Source organism: Triticum aestivum, chromosome 6D, assembly GCF_018294505.1.
Source record: "Triticum aestivum cultivar Chinese Spring chromosome 6D, IWGSC CS RefSeq v2.1, whole genome shotgun sequence".
NCBI lineage: Eukaryota > Viridiplantae > Streptophyta > Magnoliopsida > Poales > Poaceae > Triticum > Triticum aestivum.
This window is the reverse complement of record NC_057811.1, coordinates 190,340,082-190,350,323: the sequence shown is the minus strand read 5'-3', so window position 1 is coordinate 190,350,323 and position 10,242 is coordinate 190,340,082. Positions and strand designations below refer to the sequence as shown.

General features: G+C 43.0%; 1 protein-coding gene and 1 non-coding gene across 2 annotated transcripts; both read right to left on the bottom strand.

The window, feature by feature from the left end:
• Positions 1-526: 526 nt before the first annotated feature.
• LOC123144429 (NADH-ubiquinone oxidoreductase chain 2-like) lies at positions 527-3,793 on the bottom strand. The gene is made up of 2 exons (XM_044563569.1): positions 3,616-3,793; positions 527-1,203 (listed from the first exon to the last, which is right to left on the bottom strand). The coding sequence occupies exons 1-2, from the start codon at positions 3,767-3,769 to the stop codon at positions 608-610; spliced, it is 750 nt and encodes a 249-aa protein (XP_044419504.1). The 5' UTR covers positions 3,770-3,793; the 3' UTR covers positions 527-607.
• Positions 3,794-4,407: 614 nt separating this feature from the next.
• On the bottom strand, positions 4,408-4,490 carry TRNAY-GUA (transfer RNA tyrosine (anticodon GUA)). The gene has a single exon. It is a non-coding gene; the product is annotated as a tRNA-Tyr (tRNA).
• Positions 4,491-10,242: the final 5,752 nt, after the last annotated feature.

Below are 10,242 nucleotides of genomic sequence, written 5' to 3'. Positions count from 1 at the left end.
TATCTTTTGCAATCAGCCCCAAATCCTTGATTTGGCCAGGAAACAAAGCACTGCTTTGGGCCCAGGAAGCGAAGGGAATGAGCTCGGCTGCTTCTCCCCCAAACTTCTTTATTTCTCCGTGCCCCTTCCGCATGCGCTTCACGCGCCATTGGCGCTTTGCTCTCCTCTTATTTCTTCATTGGAGGGTTCGGATGGACTTCGCCGTTCTTTCCCAACAAAAATGGAAAGGGTTGTATCACATCGAGATGTCAATTCGTTTTCCGCCCCAAATGAGATGGGGAATTAGTCACCTCTGTCCCTTCATCTTTTTGAAAGGAATCGAGGCCCGGCCCAGCTCGCGTCGTTCCAACAACCGACGGGGAGCACCTCAGTATACGATCGCGCGCAGTAACTGGGAGTCCTATTACACCTAAGGCCAACTTCCATTCACCAAACCCAGGTTCATCTCGTGTTATGATTGTGGACTCGTACAAGGATATGGAGTCGATGGTTGATGTATCAGACTCGACCCTGTCTTTCGTAGCATGCATTCCCATTTGTGTTGCAACTGATTCGGTAAGCTACGTGTCCGGTGCACGGAAAACTGCCTTCGGTCTCCCAACCTTACTCATGGCAACCTTCCGGCCGCCCAACGACCTATAACGCTAGTCACTACTCCCACTGGGGCTAGGAAGTAAGCCCCACAACCCAAAGTAGCGAAGAACAAATAGAATTTGCTACAAAATCCGGCTAACGGGGGTATTCCTGCGTATGAGAACATTGTAATGGAGAAGGTCATAGCCGAAATAGGATTCGTTTTGGCTAGAGCGCCCAAATCCGCTATATATTGGACACGGGTTTGCCGTAATGCTGGAACTATGGCGAATGCATCTATCCTCATTGATGCATAAACAAATATACCAATTAGTAGTGATTGAATTCCTTCTATGGTTCCACATGAGAAACCAGTACGAATATAACCTACATGTCCAATCGAACTATGAGCTAGAGGTCTTTTGACTTTCGTTTGGGCCATGGCGGCCAGTGCTCCTAAGATCATAGAAGCAATGCTGCAGAAAAAGAAGATTTGTTGTAATGTACCCCCATAGGAAGCAACAATAGAAACACGTGACATATTTGCAAAAATAGAGATTTTAGGCGCAATAGAAAGGAATGCTGTCACCGGGGTGGGTGAACCCTCATAGATATCAGGTGCCCACATATATAGAGTCAAAAGAGAGATTGAGTCCGAGGGAGAGGGTGGTTTTCTTGGGGCTCGAGAGATTGAATAGATAGGGCCCCACAAGTTGTTAGTTCTTCACTGGGGAATTCACACAAAAGGGAAGGACTTATTCTCAACGAAAAAAGTGCTCTCTGAACCGAACGTGAAAGTTGTTTTCCATCAGACGGTTGTTCACGTAACTCCACTCTCGGCTTGGATTATATATCCATTTGGTCCGCTCTCGGCCATTCCACACGCTGCCTAGCAGAGACATGGTTATCTGAAGTGGATTCTCTCTTTTGTAGTAGATGCCGAACCTGCTTCTCAGTGGGCGGGCGCAGCAGCTACATGGACCCCTTTCTTTATGTTGTTGCCAGCGCTTTCCCGGGCTGAGCCGGAATTCTTTATTAGAACGTCGGCAGGCAAAGCCCAAAGGAATGCTGCTATCCCCTCGGCCTTCTTCCTTTTCGATGAAAAACAAATCGACATCTCAATCTCCGAAAGCGTTTTCCTTACCCAGCTAATATCCCCCCCTTCGTCGAGCCTTTCCTTTAGTGGTAAGGGATATGCACCTTATCTGAACGTCGGCAGGCATTCCGGAATTCTCCTTTTTTGGCCCTGGGTGAACATAGGCTCAAACATGATTGGAGGGGTCCTAGCTACGCCGTGCGTTCAATAAAAAAAAGCAAGCCTCTGGGAAGCTGCAGGGATTACAAAAGGAGGGTGCTTTCCTGTGTTGCACTAAAAAAAGGACAAAGGAGAAGACGCTCTTCGACTTTCTTTCTTCCTCCCGCGCCCGCCTAAGCCCGGCCCACATTAGAGGGGAAGATTAGCAAAGCGGAAAAAGACAGAGGGAGGGGGAGCTGCATCTTATTCTCTTCGCGAGAACTTCAGGATTGGAGAAGCATTCGGAACGGGCGAGGCCTTCATTTCATTGGCAGAAGCAGAAACGATCCAATCCATTCGGGGCTTCGGGGAACCCAAAAACGAACTCTGTTTACTTTTTTCATAGATAGATGATATATATAGGAATAATATATACATCCCTTTACTTTAGATGTCTATGTATCTATTTTGGAATCATCTCCCGATTCTCTTTTTTTTCTAATTCGCACTGCTCTTTCTCTCTAAATTGCATCAAATAAAATAGAGAGAGAGAGAGAGAGCAGATGGATCCTATCCCCTATAATGAACACTCATTCCTATCTACTGATAGAAAAGAAAGATCTTCGTCACGGACTTTTTCTTTGTTCTTTTTTTAGATTGGAGGAATTCCTCATATCCAAGGCAGCTCCCCACAAACACCCCACCCATATGACTATGCCCCCTTTTGAATCGACAGTAGATTGGGCTTCATAGCTACTTTCATTCTAAAGACGAATATTAGTCAATAGGCAGGCTTCTTTCAGTAGCAAACATATTCATTTTCACCGGGCTACGTGCACCTTTGGTACTTCTGGAGGGCAAGCAGTTTTATAGTGACTTCTTTCTTAGGGTAGGGCGACGAATACTTCCAATTCCGGAAAGGTCATTGGGTCGCCTTTGGAAGCTAAAGCAAAAGTTGTAGAAAGCCGGGAGAAAAAGCGAAAGCTTGCTCGAAACGGCCTATACCCTAACCCTCGGAAGCGAAGACGCAAAGCGTCACTTTTTTCAAAAGGAAGGAGTTTTTTCTGACTGAATCCATCCATAAAGCCGCCAAGGAAACGAAGTTCGTTCCCTTTCATCAAGTGGGTAAGGTAGGCAAACCACTTAAGCTTTGCCTTAGACTGACGGAACAAAGGTAAGAGGTAGGCTGAATGGAAAAAGGAAAGGGACAAGGGCGGTCGTCGCTTGGCGCGAAGGCTGCTGGTTCGGTACGGTACTAAAGGTCCTCGGACTTCCAGGCGGTTTTTCTTTTGGGCTGCTGTGAACCCTTGGATCTCACCAATACAGCCTCCTATGGTTTTCGTTACCGAGATATCTTTTCTTTTTTCCCAGGGATTTTTTCCGTAATCAGCTTCCATGCTGCAAACAGTCAAATCTGAACCTTGTCTCTCTTCTTTCCTCGTGGGCAGGAAGCACACCAGCAGCGTGCGTTGCGTGATTCCACTGTGTTTTTTGCACTTGACTGGGTGGACAGTTGACCGGAAGATAAGTTTGATTCGCCCGGCCAGCAGGCGGGCGGCGTGCTTATCTTGTGTGACAACACTACAGAGCGAGTAGCTCTTCTAGTTGGGTAGCTGTGTGACAACACTCCTGAGAAAGCGGCGCTTTTGTGTAACATGCTATGGTCTCAACGCCCTTACGAGGTAGTGATGAGTTTCACGCGCTCTAAGCCCGGCCCGCGCGCAGTTAGGAGAATTGGCCGCTATCTGAGCGGTACCACCCACCCTACCCTACTACCTATAGGGGGGCCGTCCATCCTACAGCCGCCCGAAAAGGAACTGCAGTAACCTTGAATAGGAATCCTACAACGATAAAAAGAATCCCCATAAAAATACCACTAGATCGAGCACCAGTGATTTGGTATCCGGTCAAAATCTTGGCTAATTGATCGAAGTGGGTAGCTCCAGTAGACCCATAGATCATGGAACAAATAGGGTGGGTAGGCCCAACCACCACACTACACGTATAGACGAGAACCCCCCTCCTTACCGTACGTGCGACTCTCACCGCATACGGCTCGCACAAAGACTCCAAAATCCATCCCGAGCTTTTTATTCCACCTCTCCCTCCTCTCCAATCCTCGATCAAACTAGCCTTCCCCAGCAAGAAAACGTATCTGCTTTAGCAACAAAGCGCTCATCCCTTGCTTGTTCTTGAGCGCGCAAGGCGCTCAAGATGGTGATTCTTGCTTAAAAAAGGGCTAAAGCACTCCAGCTTCGAAGCTGGAGTTTGCAACTTCAAAACTACAGGTTTTAGCCCTCCTGCTGGGTGGGCGCTTCCTTCGTCTATCGTATGTCTCGCTTGGCTTCGTCCCGAACCAAGGAGGCATGATGGGGGCGCGTGCGTGTGCCGACTGCAGAGACTACAAGCCGACACCAGAAGCGACTCACTTCTATTCTCGATTGGATATAGATGGGGAATCTCTATAGATCATCTTTTTTCGACAACCTCTCTAAAACGCATACGAGAAAATTGCACTTCACGGCACGGCAAAAAAAGAGCTTCGCTCGGTTGGCCCTCCTAGGCTTCCGCCTACTTTCTTCTCTTAAGTCTACAACAAGTGGGAGAGGCAGGATTCGAACCTACGTAGAAAACCTTCAACAGATTTACAGTCTGTCGCTTTTGACCGCTCGGCCACTCTCCCCTTCCCGGGGATACGCCCTCCTCAAACAAAGGGTTCCTGAATAAGAAGGATGGCGGCCTTCGTTCTTAAGTTAAGAAGAGCAGATGGAACTATTAGATTTGCTAGCGTTCCGGGAGAATAAATAAGGTCATTTAGTAAGTTCATAACAATTTATGTAAAGCAAGGGGCAAAGCTTCTACGACAGCTTCCCCCTCATTGCCATCGTCGGCCTTCCCCAGCTCCCCTCCTTCGTCGCTTCTGGCTAAGCATCTTTCGGCGGAGGAAAGGAGGCGACTAGTCGCTTCTGGCGAAGCAGCGAGTTCATGACCAAGTGAATGAACGAGCAGCGAGTGAAGTGCAACAGTCGTAAGTAAGGCTCGCCATGTTCCTAAAAGGAGTGACCATCTTTTCTTCCCTTCTACTGACACTGAGCGAGCAGCAAGCATAGGCAATAGTTTCCGTAGGGGTGGGGCGCAAGCAAGCGTTTTCAGGCTCCGCTAGCTAGTGTAGTCTTCTGCTATCAATGAAACCGAAAGAAAAAACCAGTGCCCTTTCGTATAGATCGAGACGCAAACCTCAACACAAGTATTTCTCAATTTCACAATTACTCAACTAGCACGACTCTAATATCACCATCTATATATCTCAAAACAATTATCAAGTATCAAACTTCACATAGTATTTAATGCACTTATATGAAAGTTTTTATTATGCCCATCTTGAATGCCCATCATATTAGGACTAATTTTATAACCAAAGCAAATTACCATGCTGTTCTAAATGACTCTCAAAATAATATAAGTGAAGCATGAGAGATCAATAATTTCTATAAAATAAAACCACCACCGTGCTCTAAAAAGATATAAGTGAAGCACTAGAGCAAATGACAAACTACTCCAAAAGATATAAGTGAAGATCAATGAGTAGTTGAATAGTTATGTAACTATGTGAAGACTCTCTAACATTTAAGAATTTCAGATCTTGGTATTTTATTCAATCAGCAAGCAAAACAAAATAAAATAAAATGACACTCCAACCAAAACACATATCATGTGGTGAATAAAAATATAGCTCCAAGTAAAGTTACCGATGAACGAAGACGAAAGAGAGGATGCCATCCGGGGCATACCCAAGCTTAGGCTCTTGGTTGTCCTTTAATATTACCTTGGGGTGCCTTGGACATCCCCAAGCTTAGGCTCTTGACACTACTTATTCCATAGTCCATCGAATCTTTACCCAAAACATGAAAACTTCACAACACAACACTTAACAGAAAACTCGTAAGCTCCGTTAGTATAAGAAAATAAATCACCACTTAGGTACTGTTGTGAACTCATTCTAAACTCATATTGGTGTAATATCTACTGTATTCTAACTTCTCTATGGTTCATACCCTCTGATACTACTCATAGATTCATCAAAATAAGCAAACAACACATAGAAAACAGAATCTGTCAAAAACAGAACAGTCTATAGCAATCTGATTTGTTCGAATACTTATGGAACTCCAAAAATTCTGAAATAACTTGTTGGACCTGAGGAATTTGTCTATTAATCATCTTCAAAAATAATCAACCTAAAAGCACTCTCCAGTAAAAAATGGCAGCTAATCTCGTGAGCGCAAAAGTTTCTGTTTTTTACAGCAAGATCGCAAAGACTTCACCCAAGTCTTCCCAAAGGTTCTACTTGGCACAAACACTAATTAAAACATAAAACCACATCTAAACAGAGGCTAAATGAATTATTCATTACTAAACAGTAGCAAAAATCAAAGAACAAAAATAAAACTGGGTTGCCTCCCAACAAGCGCTAACGTTTAACGCCCCTAGCTAAGCATGATGACTTCAATGATGCTCACATAAAAGATAAGAATTGAAACATAAAGAGAGCATCATGAAGAATATGACTAGCACATTTAAGTCTAACCCACTTCCTATGCATAGGGATTTTTTGAGAAAACAACTTATGGGAACAATAATCAACTAGCATAGGAAGACAAAACAAGCATAACTTTAAGATTTTCAACACATAGAGAGGAAACCTGATATTATTGTTATTCCTACAAGCATATGTTCCTCCCTCATAATAATTTTCAGTAGCATCATGAATGAATTCAACAATATAACCATCACATAAAGCATTCTTTTCATGATATACAAGCATAGAATTTTTATTACTCTCCACATAAGCAAATTTCTTCTCATGAATAACTGTGAGGTGCAGCAAGGTGGCCCAATCCTTTTTGTAGCAAAGGACAAGCCTGGACGAACTCTTATATAAAGAAAAGCGCTCCCGAGGACACATGGAATTGTTATCAAATTAGTTTTTATCATGCTCATATGATTCACGTTCGTTACTTTGATAGTTTGATATGTGGGTGGACCGGTGCTTGGGTGCTGCCCTTACTTGTCCAAGCCTCCCACTTATGATTAACCCCTCTCGCAAGCATCCGCAACTATGAAAGAAGAATTAAGATAAAGCTAACCATAGCATGAAACATGTGGATCCAAATCAGCCCCTTACGAAGCAACGCATAAACTACGGTTTAAGCTTCTGTCACTCTAGCAACCCATCATCTACTTATTACTTCCCAATGCCTTCCCCTAGGCCCAAATCATGGTGAAGTGTCATGTAGTCGATGTTCACATAACACCACTAGAGGAGAGACAACATACATCTCATCAAAATATAGAACTAATACCAAATTCACACAATTCCTTATAACAAGACTTCTCCCATGTCCTCAGGAACAAACGTAACTATTCACAAAGCATATTCATGTTCATAATAAGAGGGGTATTAAACAGCATTAAGGATCTGAACATATGATCTTCCACTGAATAAACCAACTAGAATCAACTACAAGGAGTAATCAACACTACTAGCAACAACCCACAGGTACCAATCTGAGCTTTTGAGACAAAGATCGGATACAAGAGATGGACTAGGGTTTGAGAGGAGATGGTGCTGGTGAAGATCTTGATGGAGATTGATCCCCTCTCGATGAGAGGATGGTTGGTGATGACGATGGCTTCGATTTCCCCCTCCGGGAGGGAAGTTTCCCCGGCATAACTGTTCCGCTGAAGCCCTAGATTGCTTCTGCCTAGGTTCCGCCTCGAGACAGCGGCGCTTTGTCCCGAAAGCTCTGTTCTAATTTTTTCTAGGTCAAAATCCTCCATATAGCAGAAGATGGGCACCGGAGGCCTGCCAGTTGTCCACAAGCCACAGGGGCGCGCCTAGGGGGGTAGGGTGCGCCCCCAGGCTTGTGGCCTCCTTGTCGGTCCCCTCTGGTATTTTCTTCGCCCAATATATTTTATATATTCCAAAATAATTCTCCGTAAATTTTCAAGACTTTTGGAGTTGTGCAGAATAGGTCTCTCAGATTTTCTCCTTTTCTAGTCTAGAATTTCGGCTGCCGGCGTTCTCCCACTTCATGTAAATCTTGTAAAATAAGAGAGAAAAGGCATAAAATTGTACCATAATGTGTATCAACTCCCCCAAGCTTAGACCTTGCTTGTCCTCAAGCGGAAGCAGAAATCGAAAAATATGCCACATGTTTTGAGATAGAGGTGTCAGTAAAATAAAATACGGACATGAGGGCACCACGATCATCTTTAGAACAACAACATGTATTGTCATATAATCTCTTGTGATAAAGTAACAATTCGTTCACAAGGTAAAGTATGAATCAAAAAATTCATTGAAAACTAACAAACTATGGTCTCAGTCATTGAAGCAATTGAAATTTATCATAACATCATAAAGATTCAATGTAAGAGCTTTTGTATAGCAAGTCCACATACTCAACCATCTTTTAGTCTTTCACAATTGCTAACACTCACGTGATACTTATGAGTTCAAAGCCTCAATCAGACATAGAGAAAGATAGGGGCTCATAGTTTCGCCTCCCAACCTTTTACCTCAAGGGTAATGTCAACAATAATACTTTATGATAACCTACATCCGGGTGGATATATGTATCTGGATCTTTCTCCAACACATAGTGCTTGCCAAAAAGGAAAAAGTGTAAAAAGGGAAAGGTGAAGATCACCATGACTCTTGTATAAGGGTAGAAGGTAAAATAAAAAGATAGGCCCTTCGCAGAGGGAAGCAGAGGTTGGCATGCTCTTTAATGGTTGGATGCACAAAATCTTAATGCAAAAGAACGTCACTTTATATTGCCGCTTGTGATAAAGAACTTTATTCTGCAGTCTGTCGCTTTTATTTCCTACATATCACAAGTTCCTATAAAGCTTATTTTCTCCACACTAAAAGATCATACATATTTAGAGAGCAATTTTTTTGCTTGCACCGATGAAAACTTACTTGAAGGATCTTATTCAATCCATAGGTAGGTATGGTGGACTCTCATGGCACAACTGGTTTAAGGGATGTTTGGATGCACAAGTAGTATCTCTACTTGGTGCAAAAGATTTGGCTAGCAAGGGGTGAGAAGCAAGCTCAACATGTTGGAGGATCCATGACAATATAACTTCTATTTGGATATAAGAAAACATAGCCCATTATGGTGTCTTCCTTGTCCAACATCAGCCTTTTAGCATGTAATATTTTAATGAGTGCTCACAATTACAGAAGATGTCCAAGATAGTATGTTTATATGTGAAACCTCTCTTTCTTTATTACTTCCTATTAATTGCAACAATGACCAAAACTATGTTTGTTAACTCTCAACAACTTTTATTCATCATACTCTTTATATGTGAATTCATAACTCTCCATAAGATCATTGTATGATCTTTTTATTTCTTTTTATTATTATTTTTCTATTTCTTATTCCCTCAAGATCGTAGCAACAAAGCAAAGCCCTCAACTCAAAACTACTCTTTATTATATAACTCAAGGACTCGATTACATAGATATATCTCAAAACAAAACTCAAAGCTAGATCATACTAAAAAACTTTATTCTACTAGATCAAGATATAACCAAAATGATCGAACTAAGCAAACGATAAAGGTAAAGATGTGATGGTGATACGATACCGAGGCACCTCCCCCAAGCTTGGCAGTTGCCAAGGGGAGTGCCCATACCCATGTATTTAGATCTCTTTCTTCGGAGGTGGTGATGATGGTGTTGTAGACGTATCTGTCAGCTTCATTCACTACTGCAGGATGCTGCTAACGTGACACTACGATCAGAGTCCCTTCGCTGAAACTGTGTGCGATGCAATAATCACAAACGGTGATGTAAAAAAACCGTCCAAAAAGATGCAAATAGTATGCGATGACGGATGCATCAAACACGGTTCAGATTTTAGTTGCGTGTGCGATGGAGGGCATACGTTTCAGCTCAATGAACTATTTGCGATGAGGCGGAAGAACGGAAACGGGCAGCTAGATGAAGGTCTGTGTGCGATATACGGCATACGGTTCACTCAGATGAACTGTTTGTGATTAGGCGAAACAAAAGAAACGGTCAGGCAGATCAAGGTGTGTGCGATAGAGGGAAAATAGTTCACTCGGATGAACTGTTTGCGTTGAGCCAAGATAACAGAAACGATTCATTATAACAAGATGTGTGTGATACGCGGCAAACAGGCCTGCAATCAGAAATGTGTGCGAAGACCGACAATAACACAGACGAATGCTGCTAATAAGACGTGTGGGTTGTGCGTTGGGATTGCATACAGAACAACAACACACACACACACACACTTATAAGGACATGGTTGCATAACCAAATTAAACATCCAATTACATAGGTGGCTACTACACACATGACATTTGCACACACCAAAGTAAACTATTACATG